The sequence below is a fragment of the Mustela lutreola genome, chromosome 17, assembly GCF_030435805.1.
Source record: "Mustela lutreola isolate mMusLut2 chromosome 17, mMusLut2.pri, whole genome shotgun sequence".
NCBI lineage: Eukaryota > Metazoa > Chordata > Mammalia > Carnivora > Mustelidae > Mustela > Mustela lutreola.
The window spans coordinates 6,040,001-6,066,283 of record NC_081306.1 but is presented as its reverse complement, the minus strand read 5'-3'; the positions used below and the strand labels follow the sequence as shown (position 1 = coordinate 6,066,283).

The 26,283-nt window shown below is 45.7% G+C and overlaps 1 protein-coding gene across 3 annotated transcripts in view; it reads right to left on the bottom strand.

The window, feature by feature from the left end:
* Positions 1-26,283, bottom strand: part of PRKCB (protein kinase C beta) — a 325,529-nt gene that overhangs the window by 29,453 nt on the left and 269,793 nt on the right. For 2 of the 3 annotated variants that reach the window (XM_059154819.1, XM_059154820.1), the window contains exons 11-15: positions 17,000-17,091; positions 15,235-15,297; positions 9,617-9,755; positions 810-890; positions 413-520 (exon numbers count right to left, since the gene is read on the bottom strand). In XM_059154819.1, coding sequence (XP_059010802.1) covers positions 413-520; positions 810-890; positions 9,617-9,755; positions 15,235-15,297; positions 17,000-17,091 — 483 coding nt within the window. The remainder of the gene's footprint in view (positions 1-412; positions 521-809; positions 891-9,616; positions 9,756-15,234; positions 15,298-16,999; positions 17,092-26,283) is intronic. The other variant, XM_059154821.1, reaches the window with a different exon arrangement.

Below are 26,283 nucleotides of genomic sequence, written 5' to 3'. Positions count from 1 at the left end.
AGCCACGCACATAAGCCGCAGAGAAGGGCAAGTTTGTCAGATGGGCACTGCCGACCTCTCGTACCGTTTCCCATGGGTTCCAGCTCTTTGGCAAGGTCTCTGCGTTTCCTATCTCATTCATCCAATATGCATGCCCCTGTGCGGGCTAGCGCCTGGAGCCCAGCCAGCGGCAAGATACAGCTGCCGGCAGACCTCTCCAGTGCTTGTGCGCAGACTGGAAAAAAGCTGTTTTTGCTCCAGGAGGTAGCAGGTGCACGCCCGGCTCACAGGCAGGCAAGTGGGGGGAGGGGCAGAGTTCAGTCTCCATCTCCCCACCCCCGCCCTCCCCCAGGTGAGGTGTCCTCGGGCAGGGCACAGCCTGCCTTCTCCGCATGCGGTGGTCCTGGCCGCAAGCTTTCAGGGGCTCACTCACCCCTTTGCAGATGGCCACAGCTTCCTTGGACATGGACTTGGGGTAAGCCACGTTGTGTTCCATGATGGACTGGAAGAGCTCATCTTCATCCTCGCCTTCGAAGGGCGCCTGCGGGACAGGGGACAGTGACGGAGGACAAGGGTCCTGCCTAAAACCCGCCCCATTTGCCCCGAACCACCAGGCCCTTTTCCCTGCGAAAAGGTTCTGCTTTCACTCAGAAGCTTCCAGGGAAACAATTAGGAAAAACGTTCTAAAGACTTGGGTAACCCCAAGGCCGTGGAAGTCACAGGGCTTCCAACCTAGACGCCGGTATCAAGCGGACACCCTTCTTCTAGAGAAACCACGCAGATGGGGGTAGGGGAGGACTTTTCCTGCAAATCCCTTAAAATTCAATTACCTGCCCAGCCAACATTTCATACAGTAGGACTCCGAAGGCCCACCAATCCACAGACTTCCCGTAGGGCTGGTAGGCAATGATCTGGAAAACAGAAGCCATTCCATCAGGGAGGCGGGCAGGTTCTCGCCAAGGCTGGAGCCCGAACGCACCCTCCTAAGGGGGCGCCTGGGTGCCTCAGTGGGTTAAAGCCTCTGCCTTCGGCTCGGGTCATGATCCCAGGGTCCTGAAATCGAGCCCCACATCGGGCTCTCTGCTCAGTGGGGAGCCTGCTTCCCTTCCTCTCTCTCTGCCTGCCTCTCTGCCTGCTTGTGATCTTTGTCATGTAAATAAATAAAATCTTAAAAAAAAAAAAAAAAAAGAAAAAGAGCGACTAAGGAGCCCAGTGTCCACTTACCCACCTTGGGAAGATGGATCACCTTTACCGGGGGGCCTGCAGGTGCGGGGAAAACATCTGTGGACGCCACACCGCCTTTCCAAAGCACTTAGCATGGTGTGTTCTTGTTAATTTCCATACGGTGAGTGTGGCATCCTTAAGAAGAAAAACCGTCTTTGTTTCTTGGGACAAAAGTAATAACGTTTACATGACCACAGGAATGCGCTTCACACTACTGAACTGTATACTTCGGGAAGGTTATGACGGTAAATCTTATTTTTTTTTTTTTTAAAGATTTTATTTATTTGTCAGAGAGAGAGCGAGCACAGGCAGGCAGAGTGGCAGGCAGAGGCAGAGGGGGAAACAAGCTCCCTGAGGAGCAAGGAGCCCGATGTGGGACTCAACCCCAGGATGCTGGGATCATGACCTGAGCCGAAGGCAGCGGCTTAACCAACTGAGCCACCCAGGCATCCCGGCAAATCTTATTTTTATTCTTTTTACCACAATTAAAGACTCTTAGGTTAAAAAGTTGTAATAGTACTCGTACTGTTTCAGTATGTATTTGAAAATACCAATAAGCAAGGAATAAATAAATAAATAAATAGACAAGCTAAGAGAACACAACTAAAATTACCCATAATCACTCATCAAGAGAAAAATGATGATAGCTCTTTCGGTCTATTTCCTCTTAGAGTCTTTTTTATTAATATATAGTAAAGTGCGCACAGGCATGTGTTTTACATGAACACAAACACGTTAGTATGTGGAATTTTAATGAAGTAACCCATTCTGGCCTCTGCCCGGCATTCCATCGGGTGGATATACCAAAATCTACTTTGCCAGTTCCCAACTGATCAGGTTTCTTCTGATGCTCCGATACAGAATCTTCTAACTGGGTATATGGACATTTGTCCAATTATTTCCTTCGGATAAATTCCTCAAAATAACATTAGTGGATCAAATGGTAGTTTTTAAACATTTTTAAATTAAAAAAAATTTTTTTTTAATTTAAGAACTTTTTAAAAATCTGTCGTCTTTAGAAGTTATTTGTATTTTTCACCAGGATAGAAGTTCTTCGCTTCAAGCCCCATCACGTCTTTCACTCAACCCCCGCATCTGTTTGTGCTCTATACTTAAGAGCCTGTTTCTTGCTTTGTCACCCTTTTTTCCGCCTTTGCTCCTTTGTTTTGTTCCTTCAGTTCCACATACGTGTGAGATCGTATGATAATTGTCTTTCTCTGACTTATTTCGCTTAGCGTTATCCTCTCTAGCTCCATCCATGTCATTGCAAAGGGCAAGATTTCATTCTTTTTCTGGCTGAATCGCATCCCAGAGAGAGAGAGAGAGAGAGAGAGAGAAAGCGAGCGCGCGCACAAAAGCTCACGTCTTGTTGATCTATTCATCTACTGATGGACACTTGGGCTATGTCCTTTGTCTGTCAATGAGAGAGGGAACACAGGCAGGGGGAGTGGGAGAGCAAGAAGCAGGCTTCCCCCAGGGCAGGGAGCCCGATGCAGGGACTCGATCCCAGGACCCTGGGATCATGACCTGAGCCGAAGGCAGACGCTTAACGACAGAGCCACCCAGGCGCCCCTGTCTGGCTATTTTAAATAATGTTGCAATAAACATAGAAGTACATGTATCCCTTTGAATTAGTGTTTTGGTATCTTTGGGGTAAATATCCATTAGTGCAATGACTGCACCATAGGTAGTTCTATTTTTAAGTTTTTGGTGACCGTCCATACTGCTTACCCCAGTGGCTGCACCCATCTGCACGCCCACCAACAGGGGAAGAGGGTTCCCCTTTCTCCACATCCTCGCCAGCACCTGTTGCTTCTTGTGTCATTGATTTTAGCCGTTCTGACAGGTGTGAGGTGGCATCTCATCATGGTTTTGAGTTGTATTTCTCTGATGCTGAGCGATGCTGAGCGATGCTGAGTACCTTTTCACGGGTCTGTCAGCCATCTGGATGTCTTCTTTGCAAAGAGGTCTGCTCACATCCTCCACAATGGTGTGTATGGTTTTAAGGTTTTCCATATTTATTACCAAATTGCCAGAGCACGGCAAAGTCTAGAATAGCCACGTGGCCATCCTTCTTTCAAGTCAACTGTGTCGAGGGGTTTAAGAGGTGATCTGTAGCAACGCTTCAGGGAAGAGACGAGAGGGTCAGACCACCCCGACTTTGAAACCTGACTGCTATTTTGACTTGTGTGACCCTGGGGCAGGTTATGTAACTTCTTGATGTCTCAGTTTCCTCCCTGACAAAAGGAATTGTATAATATCCATGTCATAGGGTTTTCTGAGGATGAAAGAGAAATGTGTGCTTCTCACACATTATGTCCTCAAAATGTTATCTGTAACTAAAAGGTTCTCTCATTCAGTGGTTGTTTTACTCAACGAATGCGTCCGAGCAAACTTGGCTATAAAACGAATGTCCGTTTGTTTACTCCGTCTGCTTCCACCCTAACGTCAGAAACACCCTCTGAGGAGAATTAAACCGTAAGAGACCGAAGGGACGCTTTCTGTGAGAACACTTATTGAAAGTGTTTCCACACCTTTAAAGTACTTCCTGTCTTATTTGATCCTTATGACAACCTTACAAGATAATCCTTTTACAAAGGAAAATAGAGCCCAGGAGGTGAAAGAAATTGCCAGAAGGTGAGGTGGTTAGTTAACAGCAAAGCCAGGGGGAAAGCTGGACCCCTGCGTATTTCTTCCATCATGGGGCTGTCCGAGGGAGCAGCTTCCCCAGGAACAAAACTCCACGTGTCTAGTGCATCGAAACCCCCAGGAATTCTGGAAAATCACAGCTATGGGGTCCTCCCCACAGAGACGCGGATTCAGCTGATATTGGCTAATGCCTGGGCAGCCTACAGTTTAAAAGCACCCCTGGTGACAGTGAACCAGAGATTACTGAACTCATGGCAGATCAAGGAATTGTCTGATGCCCTAACTACTTAACAAAATGGTAATAAACTGAGGTAGGACCTGTTGGGGAAACACCACTGCCTTCTAATATGAACGTTCCCTGCTTTTTGAAAGTCTGCCTTCTACTACATAGCTTTTATGAAAGACTATATTAGGACCCGTTTGCGTTAACCAAAGGAAATCTGGAGAGGACTTTTCCTTTTTAGATAAAGGCAAAAAGTGAAAATAGAGTTCTGCATTTGGTTTGCAGGGAGACCCTAAGGAGACCCCGAGAGTGGCACCACTAAGCTCCTTCCCAGGGAACAACACCCAGTATCGAGCAGCCATAGCTCCGAGTGGTGTCAGCATCTGTGTTTGATTTCAATTTATTTTATGCATCCGCTAGCCAGATGTGTCCTCGGGTATCAGAAAAGCCCAAGAGGTTATTTCTTGGGTCTGAGAACACTAAATATATATATATTTTTTTCCTGTATAAAACTGCTTCTTCAGGGGCGCCTGGGTGGCTCAGCTGGTTAAGCCTCTGCCTTCGGCTCAGGTCATGATCCCAGGGTCCTGGGGTCGAGCCTCGTGTCGGGCTCTCTGCTTGGCGGGGAGCCTGCTTCCCTTCCTCTCTCTGCCTGTCGCTCTGCCTACTTGTGATCTCTCTCTATCTCTCTGTCAAACAAATAAGATCCTAGAAAACAAAACAAAAACAAAACTGCTTCTTCACTTCATACCATTTTGGCTTACAAAAGTTTTTGCAGGAATGCTCTAAGGTCGATAGTAGGGGAAATCTATAAAGGATTTTTTAAAAAAGATCACTTTTAATTAGTCAAGTAATACACAAATATGTTTACCTTGTGAAAAATGCACACAACAAACAGATTGGGCTAAATTTCTCTTTACCATGCTCTTACCCTCAGAAATAACCACTGTTATCAAATCAGTCTGGAATCTTCCAGATTTTCTATGCTTTTACATGTATTTCTCCACACTCACAGGAAACATATAGCAGTGTTCTATGCATTGTCATTGTTTCCATATATGGTATCCTATTGTATTGAATAGTTTGTACCTTGAATCCCCCCCCCCACACACACACACCCAGGTTTATGGAGAAAAAGTCAACACACATCACTGTACAAGTTTAAGGAATATAGCAAGATGGTATGATTTACATATATTGTGAAAATGATTAAAATCAGTTCAACTAACATCTACTTTCTCACATAGATACAATAAAAAGAAAAAAAAAGAAAAAAGTTTTCTCCCTTGTGATGTGAACTCAGTATTTATTCTCTTAACATTCTTATATATCACAGAGCAGTGTTCGCTATAGGCATCATGTTGGACATTATATCCTTACCCCTATTTCTCTTACAACTAGAAGTTTGTACGTCTTGACCCCCCTCCCACAACCCCCTCCTCATCTTCCACCTAGGGAACCACAAGTCTGATCTCTTTCTCTCTGAGTTGGGTTTTCTATTTTCTTTTTTCAGGATTCTACATGTAAATGAGATCATACAGTATTTATCTTTCTCTGACTTAGCATAATGCCTTCAAGGTCCATCTGTTTTCTATGGCTGAATTATAGTCCATTGTGTATATACACCACAACTTCTTTATCCATTCATCCATTCATGGGCACTTAGGTTGTTTCCATGTCTTATAAATAATGCTACAATAAACACGGGAGCGCTGACACCTTTTTGAATTAGTATGTGTGGTTTTTTTCCCCCCTTTGGGTATCGTCCCAAAAGTGGAATCACTGGGTCATAGGGTAGCTCTACTTTGAATTTTTTTTATTTTTATTTTTTGAAGATCCTCCACACTGTTTCCCAGAGTGGCTGCACCAATTAACAGTCCCACCAACAATCACAAGTTTGTCTCTTTCCCACGCCCTCGCCAGTATGCCTTATCTTTAGTCTTTTTGACAATGGCCATCCTAACAGGTGTCAGGGGATCATCTCATTGTGGTTTTCATTTGCATTTCCCTAATGATGAGTGATGCTGAGCATCTCTTCCTGTCCCTGTTGGGCTTTTGTATTTATTTATTTATTTATTTATTTATTTATAATTTTTTTTTTTTAAGAGAAATGTCTATTTGGGTCCTTTGTTCATTTTTTAACTGGGGTATTTGTTCTGTTTTGTTTGCTGTTGAGTTGTAGGAGTTCTTTACATAGTTTGGATATCAACGCCTTCCAGATACATGGTTTACAAGTGCTGTTTCCCATTCCATAGGTTCTTCTCTGACTTTGTTGGTGATTTCCTTTGGTGTGCAGAAGGTTTTTACTTTGATGTGGTCATACTTGTTTTGATTTTGTTGCTTATGCTTCAGGTGTTATATCCTAAATATCATGACCAAGACCCACATTGAGGAGTTTGCTCTTTGTTTTCTTCTAGGAGTTTCACGGTTTCAGGTCTTACATTTAGGTCATTAGTCCCGCTTTGAGTTAATTGTTGAGTGGTGTAGGATACGTCTGGTCTCATTCTTTTGCATATGAATACCCAAATATCTCAGCACTGTTTATTAAAGAGACTGTCTTCTCCACTGAGTATTCTTGGCTTCCTTGTCAAACATTAGTTGACCACATATGCTTAGGTTTTTTTTTTTTTTTTAAATATTTTATTTATTTATTTGACAGACAGAGATCACAAATAGGCAGAGAGGCAGGCAGAAAGAGGGCAGGGGGAAGCAGACTTCTCGCTGAGCAGAGAGCCCGACGCAGGGCTTGATCCCAGGACCCCAGGACTCCGACCTGAGCTGAAAGCAGAGGCTTTAACCCACTGAGCCGCCCGGGTGCCCCTAGGGTTCTTGATTCTGTTCCGTCCATCTACTTAACCTGTTTTTAGGCCAGTACCATATTGTTTAATGACTATAACTTTATAGTATAGCTTCAAATCAATAGTATAATGCCTCCTGCTTTGTTCTTTTTCTTTTTTTTATCATTTTTTCTTTTTTTTTTTCTTTCCTTTTCTTTTCAGAGAGCAAGATAGAATGCACATGAGTGGGGAAGAAGGTGGGGCAGAGGGAGAGGGAGAGAGAGAACCTTAAGCAGGCTTCTGAGGAGCCTGACATGGGGCTCGATCTCACAACCCTAAGATCATGACCTGAGCCAAAATCAAGAGTCTGACACTTAACTGACTGAGCCACTCAGGCACCCCTTTCTTTCTCAAATCTTTGGCTATTCAGTGTCTTTTGTGATTCCACATAAATATAGACAGTGTTGTTTTGTTTTGTTTTGTTTTGTTTTGTTTTACCTCTGTCAAAAATGCAGTTGAAATCCTGGTAGAGATTGTACTGAATCTATTGATGGTTTTTGGTAGTATGACATTTTAACAAAATTAATTCTTCTAATTCATGAACATGGGATGTCTTTCCATTTATTTGTATCTTCTTCAATTTCTTCTGGCAATGTCTTATAGTTTTCAGAGTAGAAGTATTTCATCTCCTTAGTTAAATTTATTCCTAAGTATTTTATTGATTTTGAGGTATTGTAAACAGGATCCATTTCTTTATTTCATTTTCGGAAAATCTGTTGTCAGTTTATAAAAATGCTCCTGATATTTGCATACTAATATTGTATCTTGTAACTTTACTGAATTCATTGATTAGATCTAACACTTTTGGTTGAGTCTTTAGGATCTTCTACATATAGAATCATGTCATGTGCAAACAGAGACCATTTTTACTTCTTCCTTTCCAATTCTGATACTTTTATTCTTTTTCTTGCCTGGTTGCTCTGGCTAGGGCTTCTGGTTCTATGTTGCATGGGAGTTGTGAGAATGGACACCATTGTCTTATCCCTATTTTTTTATGCATCTATAAAAATGACGTGATTCTTTTCTTTTATTCTATTAGTGATGCGTTACAGTGACTGATTTGCATATGTTGAACCATCCTTGCATCCCAGGAATAAATCCCACTTGATCATGGTGAATGATCCTTTTAATGTGCTCCTGAATTCAGTCTATTAATTTTGTAGCTATATCCATCAGGGATATTGGTCTGTGGTTTCTTTTCTAGTAGTGTACTCTTCTGCTTTCGGTATTAGAATAATGCTAGCCTTGTAAAAATAGTTTGGGAATCTTCTCTCCTTTGATTTTTCAGAAAAAAAATTGGTGTTAATTTTTCTTTGAATACTTGGTAAAATTCCTCAGTGAAGCCATCTAGTCCTGGACTTTTCTTCATTGGGAGATTTTTTTTTTTCCTTATTCTATCTCCTTACCAGTAATTGGTCTATTCAGATTTTCTATTTCTTCCTGATTCAGTCTTATTAAGTTGCACGTTTCTAAAAATGTTTCCATTTCTTCAAGGTTGTCTAGCTTGTTGGCATATAGTTGTTCACTTACCTTGACTTTTTTCTCTTAACAATATATTTCAAAGATCTTTCCATATCTCAAACTCAGTCTTTTTTGAATTAAATTGATGTCGTATTTCATACTATAAATAATTCAGTCTATTATCCATTCCTTGATTAACAGACATCGTTCCAGTTAGTACATAAGAGCTCCACGGTACTTCTTAATATGAACGTACCATATTTTAGCTGACCCTTTTCTTATTGGTCATCACCGAGGCTGTTTCCTACTTTTTGTTATTTAAAAACAGCACTGTAATGAAGAATGGATTTTGAACACATATCATTTCAGCCACGCACGTGCGTGCGTGTGTGTGTGTGTGTGTGTGTGTGTGTGTTGTGTGTTACAAGCTAAGTTCCCAGGAGAACTGCTTTGGTAAAAGAGGATGCAGGTTCTAAATTTTGTGGCCAATTATTTAGTTACATGGTGGCCTCCCATCATCATTGTTCCAAATAAGTGACTGACAGTCAAGAAAAGAATTCTAGAATACCCATTTTCCAAAACTCTGTGCCACATCCTCAGTTCCTTTCCTTAAAAATCTAGTAACAGATTGCAAAATGCCACTTCTCTAAGCACCAATTCAGAGAAAAGGGAAGGCTATCATTTGGCACAAATTCGGTACCATGACATGTTGGGGAAATCCATTCTGCAACTGACCGTTTCCTTTGGGAAGGGAGGGGGAGGCGCCAGAATTAAATCTTTTCCCTTTCATTTATATCTTACTCACAGAAAGAAAAATTCTAAGTCTTTCAGGGTTTAGTATCAGTGCATAGATCCTGTGTCATATGTCAGCTCAGGAAAGCCCTCTCTCTCTTTCCCTCCTCTTAACGAACATTTCAATGTCATAATGAGGCAGTATCATATGGCCATGAGCCGTAGCAGCTTGAAGAATTTTCCTGATGTGTGGTGGATGGTTCATTTTGAGTTTTATTTAAATTTTCCCCCAAACCTTGATGTATTTTGGGCCTGAGCTTCTGGATGCATGCAAAGTTAATTTGCATGTGTGATCTCCAAGGAACGATTTAGAGTATAGGAGAAGGACTAGCCGGAGGTTTGCTTGCCAGGTACCCTCCTGGCTCTTTCCCAGCCCTGATATGGTCATTGAGGGTACAGGGGAGACATCAACGCAACAGAGGCACGTGTTAGGGGTCCCGTCAGCTCTTACCTCAGGGGCAATGTAGTCTGGAGTTCCACAGAATGTCTTGGTGGTCACCCCATCCCAGATGTTTTCCTTACACATGCCAAAATCAGCAATCTTGATGTGGCCCTCTGAATCCAGCATCACATTGTCAAGTTTGAGGTCACTGCAGCAGACATAAAAATTTAAGGATTTAACAAATGCTATTTATTTCAAGTCAACCAACAGCCAGCCACTCAGGATGTGCAAAACGGTGCTAGGTGTTGGGGAAGCATAGGGGTGAGTATGAGCTGGCCCTTGGCCTCTGATAGTTTATTATCTAGCCGATAAAGAGGGGTCCACAAACTTGTCTGTTTCTCTTTTTCTACAGACCCAACTGTGCCAAGCGTCTCACGAGGACACAATGAGACAGCAGCGCTGAGAGGAGAGAGCCACAGGAAGCTCAGTAAAGAGCAGAACATCTACAGAGGCCTCTTGTAGCCAGGAGCATTTCAAGAGTCAGTGCTTGTACTTTAAGGACACCTTATATTCCATAGTAAGATACATTTTTCACAAAATTATTTTTTGAAAATATCTCTGAAGATCAAGGAGGAAAAAAAAAAAAAACAACTGATGGAAAGTAGTTTATTTAGTTTCAAGTGCTCCAGGCTCTCCTAGGCTGATTCCTAGGACATGACCCCAAGAGAGTTCCCATGGATTCTCACTCAAAAAAAAAAAAAGGGTTGCATACCTACTATGTGACAGTCATTATGCTTGGAGCTGGGTATATAAAGGTGAACAAGGTAAATGAACATTTTGCTCTTATTCAGATTAAATTCCAGTATAGGGAAAAAGATAATTAACAGGTGTCCAAATCTATAATTATTACATAATTATTAATTATAATTATTATATATTATCTAATTATTACATGATTATTGATTTTATGACTACGATCGATTTTGATGGGCAGTGTGAAGAAAATGAAGAGGATGATGAATTAGTAATTGGGGAAGGTTTCTGTAAACAGGATGCCAGAAAGGTATCATCTCCATGGAGGTAACATTTGAACTTTAACCTAAAGGACATCTGCTACAATCACATTCTTCCATTTTATCTGTGCTGATGAGGAGAGCTTGATTATTTTTAGTAATGCCTGCACATTCCCAGCATACTGGATTACTTCAATATCAACACACTTTCCTCCTCCCTAAACATCTACTCCAATGTCAACACTTGGTGTTTCAGTATCAAAGAGCAGTGGTGATCTATAGGCCCAGTCTTTCTCAATCTCAATAAAGTCCAGTAGAGTCACCTCCTGAGAGGTAAGGGGGTCTACTATTTAATTCAGATCCCTATCTTAAATCACCTTCATTTGGTGGTGGACATCTGTGGCTCCTGCCTAATTTAGCATCTTGTGATGACAGCCTCCGCATATTCCTTTGAAGGACCATCCTTCCCTGATTCTCGAGCCATGTAATGTTGGTGGTAGTGATCCTAGCTTCTGGCTCCACGAGTGGTCATGGGGGCCTATCCTGGCCATTGGAAACACCACATTCTGCTGGTCACAGTGACTGTGCCAGGAATGGCCATGTGACCTAATATGAGTTAATAAAAGCCATTGAGAAATGGCTCTGGCACTATTGTTAGGAGAGATGAGCTCTTTTTACATCGGGGCTGCTCGGGTGGTAGAACCTAAGTCTGGAAGTGCCAGCGGTCACCAGATAAAGAAGAAAGCTAGTAGAGATAAAGCAGAACTTGGAGGGAAGGTGATAAAGTGAGCACTCATAACATTTGAGCCCCCAGATCCATCCTGGCATAAAGTCAGATCTGTCTGCTGGACTTTTGTTATGTCAGCTAAAAAATACCTCTTTTAACGAGTTAGTTTGAATTGAGTTGCTGTCGTCACCTTCGACTAAAAGAATACAATGCAAAAAAGACACTGGCATTTCCTATCTGCGTCTGTGAGGTCTGGTCATCCAAGGGGAGGCCCACTTGCACCCCACTTGCCAACAGCAACATACAGTGATCTTTGGTGCTGTCCATGGTACCACCCATATCCAGCCTTCATCCTTCTACAAGCCACAGTGGTGGAACAATGCTTAGTTCCACAGCCAGGAACAATGCTTAGTTGCGATGCAGAGCTGGGCCACTGAAGGTGTCACAGATGCCACCACTGGGTACAGCCATCCTGTTCCATGAACCCTAATGCTGGACTCTGGATATTGTTGCTCGATTCTCTGAATGCCAGCTCTGAGCTTACACTGGACTTGCTTATAGCAACTTGCTTCCCCTAAAACATGCCAGATCTATACATGTGATTTGATTAACAGAGACCCATGGCGCTCCCCTCAGTTTGACCACATGCCCCCAAACGGGCAGCTAGGAAAACTAGGAAAGTGGTGACAGCTTTATGTGTTCTAGAAAAGGAGCTTCAGGGGGTGCCTGGGTGGCTCAGTTGGTTTAGCATCTGAGTCATGATTCCAGGTCAGGTGATGGTCTCAGGGCCGTGAGATTGAGCCCCATGTCGGGCTCCGTGCTCAGCATGGAGTCTGCTTGAGATTCTCTCTTTCCCTCTCCCTCCGCTCCTCCCTCAACTTCCTCCCTCCCTCTCTCACACACTGTATAAATAAATAAATAAAACCTGAAAAAAAAGGGGGGGGGGGAAAGGAGCTTCAGGTGCCAACGGCCAGCAGGTTATGCAGCTGGGGGACAACCCAGTCATAGTCATTGTCACATATGTTTTTTGATAGTCTCCTGCATTATTTTGTTCAATGGAATGATCCTGCCGAAACGGGTTGGAACAATTGTTCTCGTTTCAGAAATCCATCAAGGGCAAAGCCATCACACATTCTAGGGTTGGTGCTCCGTAAATAAGACATGAAACTTGGAAGGATCTTTGTCTCCCTTGTACCCAACATCTCCAGCCACAGTCCTCAAAGAGGGCAAATCTAACATAATTCTTCATCCTCTTAAGAATTCTCCAGTTAACTAGAGATCTAAATGAAAGAGGGAGAGATGTGCAGCATTTTTAAAGACCTTACCACATGAAGGGCATCTCAATGAAGTTAGGAAACCATGTATCTTCTGCCATGTAATTTTTTTTTTTTTTTACTGGTTTTCATTTGATTATCAATTTCACAAACTCTGTCTCAATCAAGGTTTTTGATTGTGAGCAATAAAAATCAACTCTAACCATGTCAACCTAGAAATGGATTGTTAAAAAAGGTCTTGGGAGTCCACAGAATTTCCTAGAAGGCTGGAGAATCAAGATTTAGAGGGGAGGCAGCCAGGAGCAATGCTTAGTTGCAATGCAGAACTGGGCCAGTGAAGGTGTCACAGATGCCACCACTGGGTACAGCCATCCTGTTCCATGAACCCTAATGCTGGACTCTGGATATTGTTGCTAAGAACTGCTTCTCCTCATGCCTCCAGAAACTAGAGGGATCTGATTTCTATGGCCACTCTCGATTCTATAGTCTCTGCCTTTCTTGGCCACTACTTCTGGTTCATGGTGTTGTGTCAGTGTGACAAGTGTCAGAGCCTAGGTTGTGTGTCTGCCTTTGATGCAGGGAGGCTGTGAGAGTATCTGGCATTTTCCTTCTATATAGCAGGAGACGGACTTTGTTCCTACACATGAATGAAAGGGATTCAGATGCTGAATGCCTTAAAAGAGAGACTAGTGCCCCCTAAAAAGTATGAATAGTTGAGGAAGGACTGAAGAATATGTTAGTAGAGAGAGCTCTGAGGTAGGCAAAGTCTTAGCACCGAAATCTAGTCTTTTATTTTATGACTGGAATGGCGAAGGTCCTGGATCCCAGACCCCAATCCACGACCCGACTAGACAGGAAACCCAATGCTGAATTCCACCCCAGTTGTCAAAGAAATTCTATGTCCTCTCCCGGCCCCTCCCCTGGGACTGGCTTTTCTTCCACTTAACCTGCAGTCGCCCATTAATCTCCTCAGCAATCCTCAGCGGCCAGTTCTATTATAGCCAAGACCCATCCTGCCCAAGAGGGAGGTTCTAATGTCAGCCCATAAAGTGAAGATCAAGGAGAGTGAATGATTACCCAGGATGCCCGTCCTTCAGCTAAGCCCCTGCTGAAGTTACCGGCTTGAACGCGGGGTCATGTCATGCGGAAGATGATGTGTACCCTTCAACACTAGAGTGCTATTTGGCACAAGATGCCCCCACTTAGGGCAAAGACGAAACAGAATCAGAGGCTTCCCAAGTGCGTCTCTTGCACACACGGTGGTATGGGTTCATTGAGGCCAAGCATGGCCAGAATGAGCATGCAATTTACAGTGTAAAATTCTTTTTCTCTCTCTGTTTCTTCACTGACCTTGCCCACGTGGCAGGTGAAAGCAATCCTCTTCCTGACCTTCATCCCTCTGCTCTCAGGAGCAACAAAGCCGAGTAGGGACTCTACCTCCCCAGGATGATTGTCCCTCCCCCACCACTAGATGCACATCACCACTTCAAGGGGTTTTAAAAAAGCCCCCGGACTCTGAAGGCTTCTGGCAAGATGCCCACCTGCCATGTTCCATTCCAGCAGTGCCCACGGCCCCCGCTCCACTATCTGCCTTGAGACTGCCAGGGCTCATCTTTTTACGCTTTTTGGCCCCGCGACCTTCGGCTGCAGCAAGACGTCGATCCCGTGCCCTCCACAGGGTGACAGGAGCCCCTGCCACCACCTGGCACATGCCGGCCCCCCTCCCTTGCTCCGCTTTTCTCCCTAGTGCTTATTGCTACGTGACAGACTGTATCTCTGTGACCTAATCTCCGTCTCCCTCCACTACAGCTGAAGTCTTACAAGGCAGGAGATTTTGCCTGTTTTCTTCCCTGCTGCACCTGAACCATCTAGAAGAGCGCCTCGCACATAGTAGGCTTTTAGTAAATGTCCGTCAGCTACATGAGTGGCATGGAATTTTATGGCTCTTCACGATCTCTTAGACCTTCGCCCGTGCCAAGTGCCCTCTGGAAGCCCCAGGCCCCTGCCAGCCTCTCTTGCGTGACCAACCAGCCCGAGCCCGCACTGCCTCTGCCGTTTGCACCCGTGTGGTGAGAGGAGTCTCGCACAGCCCGGACCACTGACAAAGAGCTGCCTCAGGCTCGGTCGCCTGCCTCGCGTGAAATATAAAATGGTATGACTCAGACAGCTATGATCGTACACTTGCTCCTCCAAAAACGGGCAAATGCGAAGTTCTGAACTTAATCCTGTCTTTCAGGGCAAGCATTTTAGAGATTCATTTCTAAATTGTAGTTACGTAGCCAAAAAAAAAAAAAAAAATCATCTCATAATAATAGGAACCACCATATCCTGCCAGGCGAGATTCTCTGCTTGCTCCCCAGATTTGGGGTCCCCAGGCAAGAGAAGGAAGTGCTGGCCCCCCCCCACCGGTGAGCCTGCCCTCTTTCAAGCAAAGGGTCACCCATCGGAGGCTCCAAACCATCACTGGTGGCGAGGTCCATAGTGATGTTCCAACATCATCTAGAGCTGCCCAAACTCTGCCAGGGCAGTGGGCGATGCGAACACATGCCCGAGTCAGGACTGGAGGATTCCTCCCCCACCAGGGATTCTAATTTTAAAAGCAGTTAAAGAAAGCGGCAGGGAAGGAAGGAGCCGAGGGAGAAGAGGGGTTGGAAGGGTTTGGTGCTCACTTACCGGTAAATGATGCCCTTGCTCTGCAAGAAGAACAGACCGATGGCAATCTCTGCCGCGTAAAATCTGAAATTAGGAGGAAAAAAAAAAAAAAGCAATGGAGAGATTCAAGGACACCGTATGCCTGGCAAAACCTCAGAATTCAATACAGAATTGAACGAGGCGTGGGGCAGCCACGTCGCACCGTGGACGGTCAGCCACACATCTTGTACCACGACGTGCGGGGGGCGGGGGTGTGTGGACGAGTGAACAGGGTTGAGAGACCCACAAGGCTGCCTGCAGGGCGACCCCGGGTGGGCTGAGAGGTGGGGAGAAGGCTGTCGGGGAGGACAGACTGGCTGGAGAAGGACTTTCAGTCCAAGGCAAGTTCAAGTATCCGAAGACTACCAGCTACTCTGCTGAAGGCTCACCGTCTACCTACCGTAACTGTAGATAATTCTCTGATTACATTCTACAACCATCCTGTGAGATAGGTCCTCCTAGTACCTCCCTCTTTCCTTAAAGGAGGAATTGAGGCTCAGTGAGAAAATAAATGACCTGGCCAAGTTATATTGCGAAGGAATGGCCCAACCTCTGCCCATGTAAGCCCTTAATAATGGTGCCCACAATAATTAAGTAATATTAATAATTAATGATGCCCCCAGTGTCTGCCTTTGTAAGCTCTTAATGGAGCCCCAGAAGGAAAGATATTTTGAGAGAAGGAGAAAGTCCCAGTGATAGCACAGGGTCAGTGGGGCTTTAGGGAACTCTGCTAAGTGTCCTGACAATTTGTTTTATGTGATGGTGGCATGAGGGTCTGTGGTCCACTAGGTTTTAGAAGTCAAAGAAGAGCCGCGCCCAGGGTCCTCTTAAAACCATGGCAAGACCTAGGTATGGCGCAAGGAGCTATCTAGAAGGCAAACCCTAGCGGAATACGGCGCTCTCCACCTCGGCCGGAGGGCGGGGAGAGGGCAGAGCTGAGCTGAACAGGAGTCGGCAAGCCTCTGGAGTGGCCAGATGGGCCCTAGGTGAGTCCTGAAGGACTTTCTAGAGGGACGATGAGCTCTTAGCCAACTGCTCAGGAGAGGCTGTCTCCACTGATCCCCTGACTTGCTGCTCCTGGTCACCACAGGGGAAGTACATGATGAGGTCTGTGTTCTCAAAAGAAAAGCCTGGCTGCCTTGGGGACTGACAGGGACAGAATGGACTCAGCAGGGGAAACACATTTCCAAAAACCCTAATCAGTCTCCCCACCCAAGAGCCTCAGGGCACAGCCACAAAGCAACTTGATCTGTCATTCCCCGGGGAAGGAGGGCATCCGAGAGAGTGATGAGCCGTGGTGTAGGGCAAAGTACAAGAGCAAAAATCTGGGTCAGAGTGGGGATCTGTCTCACACGCCCCAGCTCTGCGATCTTGAGCAAGTTTTCTACAAATTCTCTGGGCCTGGCACAGAGTAAGTGCTCAAGAAAGACTGGCGAAGGAAAAAACAATCGCTACCATGACATTTCCACCCCCACCCCCCACCCCCCACCCCAAACCTCCGGGGCCTTTCCTTTGGAGGCAGCAGGCAAACCTCCGAGGTAAAGAAATGGCTGTGGTTTTCAAGCTCCACATTCTTAGCTGGTGTCAAGGAAAGAAAGAAGTATCCCTGTTGAGCAGAACACCTTCTTCCCCGGCCACAGACTTCTCCTAAAGAAGCAGCCCAAGATGTGAGGAATCCCTATGCAGCTGAAAACCCGAGGTAACTCATAGCCCACCCAGGTATCCCAAGGGAAAAGTTTGTACTTACACAGCATGAGGCTCCTTAAACCGGCCAACTTGCTGGATGTGGTACATGAGGTCACCCCCGTTCACATACTCCATCACGAAGTACAGGCGGTCCTAGGAGAAGGGAGCCAACCATATCGTCAACATCCCGTGTTTCTCAGGTTCCACGTGGAGAGCAGGGACGAGGTGGGATTTAGGATCAAAACCCCTAGGACTCCATGCCAGGCCCCCATCTTCAGGACTATTGTTCCCCCAAAGGCCATTGCATATACGCAACTGGGCATAGGCGGTACATACATTTTTTTCATTAATAACTGTCAAATTATATTCGTTTGTACTGGAAAATGTAATTAGCGCATTAATATTGTGACTTCATGGATATCATGGTTTAGGATAAAGCTAACTGTTATAAGGAATGGAAAATAAGTACATAGGTCATATTACAGAGAATAGGTAGCTGTGGTAATCACGCCCCATGACGGCCCCTGCGACTTTCCCCTCCTGGTACCCATGTCCTTGCGCAGCTTCTTCCCACAAGGAATAGGACTGACTTGTGTAACCGGTAGAATAGTGTAAGACACGACGGGTGGGATTTCCACGGCTAGGTCACAAAAGATACCGTGGCTTCCACTTTGCTCTCTCTTGGGTCGCTTGTTTGGGGAAGCCAGCCGCCAGTTCCGGGAACGCTCAAGCGGCCCCTCGGGAAGGTACGTCTGGCAAAGAACCAAGGCCTCCTCCCAACAGCCAACACCAGCTCCCCAGCCACAAGAGGGAGCCAGCCTGGGAACAGACCGCCCAGCCTCAGTCAAGCCTTCGGATGACTGCAGCCCAGATGACAGCTTGAGGACAACTTTCAGGTGGGACACCCGAGCTAGAGCCACTCAGGTTAGCCACTCTGTTGAGTTCCTGACCCACAGAAACTGTGAGATAATACATGCTTATCATGGTTCTAAGCCCTTGAGGTTTGAGGTATTATAGTGGATCTCTAACACAGTGACTGTGGGGAGGGGGGGGGGGATGAATTCATAGAATTTGAGAAATGGTGGCCTCCAGGGCATATCCAGAAGGAAAAGAATTTGGGCCAGAAAAAGAAATCTATATCCCATTGAGGGAAAACTTTAAACATGTCTTTCAAGGGAGATGGGAACTCTCTTAGAGTCAGGGACTGTGTACTGCTCAGCTCTGTGAGCCCTGTTCTTGTCCCAAGACCTGCTCATTGGAGGTGCTAGAGAATGGAGAATGGTGCCACACAGACTTGATTTGGAACCCAGCTTTGCTTCCTGATAGCTGATGATTTGGAAAGATTATTAAACATCTGAGTCTCTTCATCTGTGGCATGGGTATTAATAATAGTAATAATAATAACAATAACTGAACCACAGGGTGGTTTCTGGGACTCCGTGAAACACACGAGTGTTGTGGTCCTTGGGGGACACTTTCATGAGATTTACCCCTTCTCCTTCCATCAGGGGGTGTCCGCTAAATGAAAAAACGACTTCACCTCTTCTTAGAGATGATGCCCACTGATGCCCATGATCAACTTAATAATAATAATAAAAAAAGCATCAAAGAGAACAGGATGGAAATGATCAGAGCACACGGCACAAAGTCCCCGTAGGTGTTACGTTGTGAAATGTGTGTTTTGGTTCTATTTATAGGTTGGTACGGTTGGGTCGCAATGTAAAAGGAGGTTTGCTGCCCAAAGTCACAAGGCTGTCGTGTGGGCCTGTGAGGCCAGGAGCCCAGAGAGGACGATGAGGACGTGTGTGGGGAGCTCGAACGTGCTGCTGGCCCTATCACGAATGTTCCATCCACTGTCAGCAGAATCTTTCTTACAGTGCACAGAGCTGTGTCGTCTACGTAACAGTCATAGCTGCATTTGTCCAACGTGTACTGAGTGTCTAATGATAGCAATGATACCTCTTATGAAATAAAGCTACCATCTTGGAAGCATTTATCATGGGACTGAGCCAACGGCTTTATCGATTTTGCCTCGCTTCTCTCTCTGAACAATCCGACAGGACAGTATGACCCTTCTCCTCCATTTAAAGACGCGAACTAAAGCCCAGGAAAGGGTAAGAAACTTGCCTCGGGTCCCTTAGCTGCTGGACGGCCAAGCTGGGATTTGAACCCAGGCAGGTCCGTTCCAGGCTGCTCTTGTGGAAGGTTCTGAGCTAGATGCTGTATGGAAGCATGGGCATGTCCTCCCCTCTAACTGCTTCCCATCCAGGAGGGGAGGGAAGGGGTTCAGAGCTCCGGCCGCAAAGCGAGACAAAAACTGGCAGGTCACAGGCAAGAAGTAAAGGGTGATCGATAATTTTTGAAAAGTCAAGAGATTTCCTCAGACCAACGCTACTTGACCCTTATGACATCTTTAGAGAGGTAGAATTATCGCTTCTGTTTCTCAGTGTCCCAGGCCTATGAGATTTGCAAAAAAGAAAAAAAAAAAGGTCACATCCAAGTTAGTGGCAGAGTGGAGACAGCCAGAACTGCCAACACCCAGCCCCTGGTTCTTTGGGTTTTTTTGATAGAAAACAAGCCTTAAAAATAGCATCTGTCTTTGCTGCACGTTGAAGGGAACCAAAACACTTGCTTTTAAAAATTATTTTTAAAACTAGCAGATGGCATTGGCCACAGAGAGAAAAGTAAGTGAGGGAGAGATTTCACTTGCTTGCTTTCTGCTTGGAAGAACTCAGCTTGCCCCCCAAACTCATTAGTTAGAATCCCAACATCAGGGAGCTCTCCACTGCGGATAATGCCACGTTCGGTGGTTTGTTTCTAACACGAACTGCATGCAAGGAAACCCTGAGACCCATCGTCTTTGAACTGTACGGAGTTGGGCTTCGGCACCCTGGTACTTTGCATATTAAACCCTGTGGCTGGCGTCCTGCTCGCCTTCCATTTTCCGAACAAACACGTCATGATGCCCTCTTAGTCTAGGCATTGCTGCAGCACCAAAGATGTCGCTGTGAAGAAATCCATGGTGCCCGATGTTAAGACCTCCCCTGAGGAGTGGGGAGACCAGATAAGTTTCCAAACAGCAACGTTTTCCAGAATGTGGTGGAAGAGAACTCCAGGTGGGCTATGGATGCGTATGGCTTTGGTTCCTTGCTTTTGTGTTCATTTTCATGTATATTTTGAACACTGTAACTACGTCTGAAGTCCCTGATTTTATGGCTATAACTGCTAAGAGGGAGAGAGAGGCACGTACGGAGGTACAAAAAGCCAGCTAGGGGAGGACCAGATTCTGATACACTGCGGAAGACCATCACCCTCCAGCTTCGCTTTTCTCACATACCAGCTTCTAGATTTTACTGTTTGTCTGCCTCATCGACTAAAATTTACTTATTTTAAAAATATTTCCATGAACTCACTTTTTCACTGGAACATATTGTTTAAAAAATTTTAGAACTTGATACTAAAGTCATAAATGGAAATTCATTGTCTCTGTAAAAAAAAATAAATGCATATCTGGAGTCTATCAACTCCAGGCGACATCCAGCCTGGCTTTGCTACACCAATCCTTCAACCGTCTTACGTTTAAAACAAATACATTTCGTCCAGAGGCCACCAAGTTCATCTCCCACCCCAAAGTAAGGAACATCAAAATGTGAAAAACACTGCCGGCGGCGGTTGAGAGCCAACCTTGAGCAAAGTGATTTTATTTTATTTTATTTTAAGATTTTATTTGTTTGTTTGGCAGAGTGAGAGAGACAGCACAAGCAGGGGGAGAGGCAGGCAGAGGGAAAGGGAGAAGCAGACTCCCCAGTGAGCAGGGAGCCTGATGCGGGGCTCAATCCCTGGGACCATGGGATCATGACCTGAGCTGAAGGCAGACACTTAACTGATTGAGCCACCCAGGCGCCCTTGCAAAGTGAATTTTAGAACTTTCCTTGGGCATTTATTTTTGCAAGTCATGTATTAGGTATTAAAGGGACAAAAATGATGAATAAGATACAGACCTTGCCCTCGGAGAATTCAGAGTCTTTGTGAAAACAAATATGCAACTAACTCAAGCCATAACCTAAAATAAAATGTGATAAGAGAAATTGCGTGACAGGCACAAAGAGGGAGCTCCGGGGGCGTCAGCTAACTAAATGGCCCTCACCCACCGCCTCCAATTCTTACATAATTATTCCTGCCTATAGTGCCCTGAAGTTTGACTTTGCTCCCCACTCTTGTTTTTTTAACTTATTAATAATATTACTATGATAATAATTATTATTATTTTAGTAATCTCTACAACCCATCAGGGGGCTCGAACTTACAACCCGGAGAGCAAGAGTGTTGTGATCTCCTGAATGAGCCAGCCAGGAGCCCCCAGGTTCCCCACTCTTCGGATAAAATTACTTCAAGACCTCAAAAGATCTCTCTTCTGGTCACATGCACTGGTTTTCGATTAAGACCTATTTGCCGTACCGACTACGTGAAAATCAGAAAGTATATATTGAGTACGTCCTCGACATCTCCAACTTGTTTAATTTCCCAAAGAGGACATATCCCAGCTCAAAGGTTCCACCCTCCTCTCTCGGGGCTGATGAAAATCCTGACTTCTAGTTCCATCCTTCTTTCTCCTGAGCTCTAGTCAGCTCCAGCTGGCTACAGGACTTCTCTACGTGGGTGTCCCACTGTCAACTCCAATTAAAAGCTCAGAAAGGCAAGCTCACCATCTTTCTCGTCAACCTAGCCAGTCTGCTCAACTTCCAAAGTGTTTTTCCCAGACTGCCATGGTTATTGGTGTTTTTCTTCCTTATCCGCTGCCCTTGTCCCCTCGGCGCGAAACGCCTTCATCAGTTTTAAATCTCCTTTCCCCAGTATCTCCCGCATTTGATCAGTAAGTAAATGGAACTAAATGTCTGTCTGTCTGTCACAGCGCATTATGCAAAATGGTTGGACTGGATGGCTCCCCATCTGGAGCGTGAGTTAAGGGTCATTTGATTTAAAACACTGACTGCAAGGCATGTGCCGAATTTATATGGGGGGCCCAGGATAGGGCAGAGAATTCAAAGAAATCATCATTTTTTTTTTTTCCTTCAAGACTGCTGAAAGTGGGATGTCACAGGATGTCCATGGGACTGCCGGGGGGAGTGTGTGTGTGGGGGGGACACGCCTGTCATTTGTAATAAGACACCGCAGACAGAGAAGATCAACAGTGTGGGCACTCTAACCGCAGGCCCCCACACTTTCAAGGGAGTGTCAGTAAGCATTTACCTACTGAGTGATCTTTAATGATTTTCTAAGCTGACCAATGAATTAATCCGGTCTGTAAGCTGTTCTTACGGCTCAGATGGATCTGCTCCTCTGGAGAAGCTGTACGGTGCCGTGGGTAAGAGCCCTAGCTTTAGCAAGCGCTAGTCCTTGGTTTAATCCCCATTATACTGCTTACCCACTCTGAGACCTTGTAACAGACACTAAACCTTCCCTGCTTTCAAAAAGGGGCAGGAATCGCTTCTCCTTCAGAGGGTTTTGCAAAGACGTATCAGATGACGCATCTCGCATCTATGCAAACTCACAGAGCCCCCTTCAAATCAGCGTGTGGTCAAGGACACACATCACACACAACTCTTCTTTCCTCTGGATTCTATAGTCTTAGAGTCACCATCGGAACCAAGCAACGGCTGCTCCTCTTCTTCCCCCTCGCCCCCGCCCTCCGGTTTCCAAGCTTTGCCCTTTCACATGTCCTCAAGGGCTGGGACCATTCCTCCTCTTCCTTGGATTTCTACAGACCTTTGATTGCTAAATGGATGTGCAAAGGCCACTGTTAAGAAGGCAGAGAGAAGCAGACTTTGCCCACTTTATAGGCCTGGCTTGCCCTCCTGAGTCCTTTCCTGAGCTCGAGATCCTCTGATGCTTCCACTGCCTCAAGCCCTGATACCGGCGAAGCTATCACCGGCTTCCTCGCCAGTACCCAGCACCATGTTTGTACCACCAGCAGCTGGCTATGTCCTGCCCCAAGATGGTTCGTTGCCTTCACTCAAGTGCCATCATCCCTCCCCTGTAGATACAGCTCCATCCTAAAGGTTCCAGCTGAGTTCGTAGTAGCCAGCTCCCAGCTGACTGGGCCAGGAATCAAACATCTGACCTAGGCTGAACCGATCGGATTCTCTTCCCTACACGTAAGAATTAGGACCCAGGGAGGTGGGCAGAGAGACAACTGGCAACAGGCCAGGGAAGCTACATCACCATGCTCAGGGCGAGACAAGGAAAACCAGGAGAAAGAAACAAGAGATCTATTCTAGAAAGCCTTGAAGTTTTAGTTCTTCACAAGGCTCAGGGACACCTTTGCCTTTGGGTTGTCTCCTTCCAATAAAATTCCGTCTCTCTCTTTTTTTCCCAACATGTGATAGTTTGGAGGAACAACCCAACCACTGCCAAATAAGACTATGCCAGGGCTTCCTACAGCCACGCCCTTCCATCAAGCCACCTCCTTGGGTACCGCTGCCAGCCCTGAGCCAATCCCGAGTTACCGGGACCCCTCGGATGCTCTTGGTGCTCGACGGACACACCATCAGGGGCCAGCCCGACAAATGGACTCATCCCCACCCCCCTCCCCGTCCCCCAGTGCATTCTGGGTTGACATCCTTCCCAGCGTGCCTTGCAACGGAGTTCTTGCTGGACCACGACGACAGCAAATTTGGGGAGGAAGTAACTTCTGTCCTTCAATGACTCATAAAATCTAATTCTATTTAAAAAAAAAAAAAAGAAGTGCATATGTTCAATTGAAAAGAAAACATTTAAAATAGATGTTTTGCTAAGGAGACGTAACTGCCTGTGCCCACTGGCAGTTGGGAAATTGCATGAATGTGCCAGGCTGACAATTGTCCCTGGGAAAAACTGCAGAAGGACTGGAAGGAACATAATCCTTTGAGCCCATGAGCCCATGAGCCAGGCGTCCCCTCAAACCCAGCTCTTTTGGTACAGGTCACCTCCATTTATTGTTTACCGGCACATGGTACATCATCTTTTTAGACCCTCCCTTATTCTGCTCACTTTAAAGATGATGAAATCAATAGAGCTGTTGAGTACCTTTCTAGAGGTCACAGAGCCACTAACCACAGACCCAGATTTATCTGACTGAGGCGCTCATGCTTATCCACTTTGTGCTTCTAGAACAATTTGCCTAAACCCCAGCTCATCTAGTGAGCAATTTTTAAAATTCAGCTTCTTTCTGATGGATTTTCCATCTCCTTGGGTGTTAACTTTGGCCATCTTGTGGCACATTCAACACCTTTAAATTGTTTTATGATAGGCATTTCTGAAATCCTATAAATTCAAAATGAAGACAATCATCTACGGACCTTTCCCTAAATCGATGTTTTGATTCGTCTGAGCCTCTTTCTGATTCTTTTCCATGTACATACTCAGTTATAACATGTTTAGAATCATCTCTTAAATAAAACTGAATACCTTTCATTTTCGGGAACGTCGTGCCATGAAAAGAATCAGATTCTTTTCATCCAATTTTTTTTTTTAAATCCAATTTTTGGAGAATGCTTCCGATGGAACTTTGCTTTTTCTAAATAAGTTTTTTAGAAATGAAATTTGCATCATTCTAAGAATGACAAAAGTTGTTTTGCATAGCGGTGGGTGTCTTTTTCCCTTTTATCTATTTTGACCACCTTCAGGATTTTTTTTTTTTTAATTCTATTAGGGATCTTTCATCTTCAAAACTCGAAGTTGCTCGCAAGGAAAACAGATCAGATTTGCAGCACGTTAGACTAGATTTGTCATTTTTTTAAAAGTAGCTGATTCATAAAGGGATTCTGGGTCACAAGATGCAAAATGACAGTCAACTTGGGGTTCACGGCGCCCCCCTCTCTCCTCAAACACGCTGAGCATGTTCCCGCCTCTGGCCCTTATACTCACTCTTCCTCCTCCTGTCTCGAACACTTTGCCTCCAGATAGCCACGTGCCTCGCGCCCCCCCCCCCCCCCCCCCGCACTTGCTCTGGTCTCCGCTCAAATGTCCTCCTTATCAGAAAGATTTCTCTTTGATCATCCGGTCAAATCCAGCATCTCTCCCACGCCATCTCTTTAGCCCCATTAGTTCTCGTGGTTTATTATCTGTCTGCCCCATGGGAATGTAAATTCTGAAGGAACAGGGACTTTATCTCCTTCGCTCTCTGATGCACCCTTCTGCACCCTTCGCAAGGAGGCAGCTGGGTCCTGACACGTTTATTTCAACAAATAAATATTTGCTGACAGAATCAATAAGCCTGAGTAGCCTCCGTCTACTGGTGGGAATGATCTGACTTTTCAGATCAGAGGCTGTCTGTTCCAGCCCAGCCCGCCTTCTCCCCTGGACCCCCAATCAGGAGGTCGGGGGCTGTGCAATTCTAGAAGGGAGAGTGTGAGCCAGAGGACCAGCTCCATGGGCCATCCCTGAAAAGGAGCTGTGCTGCTCACCTGAGCCGCGCTGACGATGGTTTGCCTCAAACAAATACAGCACTCCCTACATCTTAAAATCCCCCTCGCCATAGAACCTTCCAATCATGACCAGATCTTTGCGGGATAAGGAGGCGATCCTTGCATGGTACAAAGAACACCTTCAAGGGGCATTAGAAAACCCGCCACTTAGCAACTACACGCCAGCTGACTCATCTCTCTGAGGATTGGTTTCTTTCATACCAAAATGGGAACAGCCCTTGCTTACCACCTTCTTGTGACAGTCGGATGTAATCATGACTTAATGGAAAAATGACTTAAACACTCAGAAAAGGAACCTGGATTTAAGGCAGGGGCCGGAGAGCAAGCCTGGGGTTCTGGAGTCTTGTAGAACGGTTCCCAGTGCTGGCGCTTATGTACCGCGGGACATCGCAACAGGGACTGAACATCTCTGGATGCCGGTGTCCTCACCTACAAAGCAGGGAGAGGCACGGCGCCTGCCAGGAGAGGTGCTGGGACGATACGGCAGGAGAGTCGCTGCCGAGTGACCCATGCGGAAGCCTTCACAACGCTAGCCGCTGTTTCTTGTTGCTGTTTTCATCAACCCCAGTAAGGCCAGTCGGCAACTCCACATCATGTACTAGCAAAAGACTGGGCTCTGGGTTTAGTGGGCCTGGGACCCTGTGCTGTGTCTAGGGAAAACCACCCAAAGCCTCCAGAGCCTCCAGGTTTCTCCTGCAATGTGAGATGACAGCCAATCCCTTCCGTTGCAAGATTGGTCTGGCGAGGCTAGAAATGAAACAAAGTGCTCCAAGTCCGCCTGTGGTAGATGCTCGGATGGAAAGTCCGTTCCGCACCAGAGAGGGAAAAGCCGGGGGGCACCACGAGCCCTCACTGGGCAGGTGCGAGGTAAGCCGGGGGG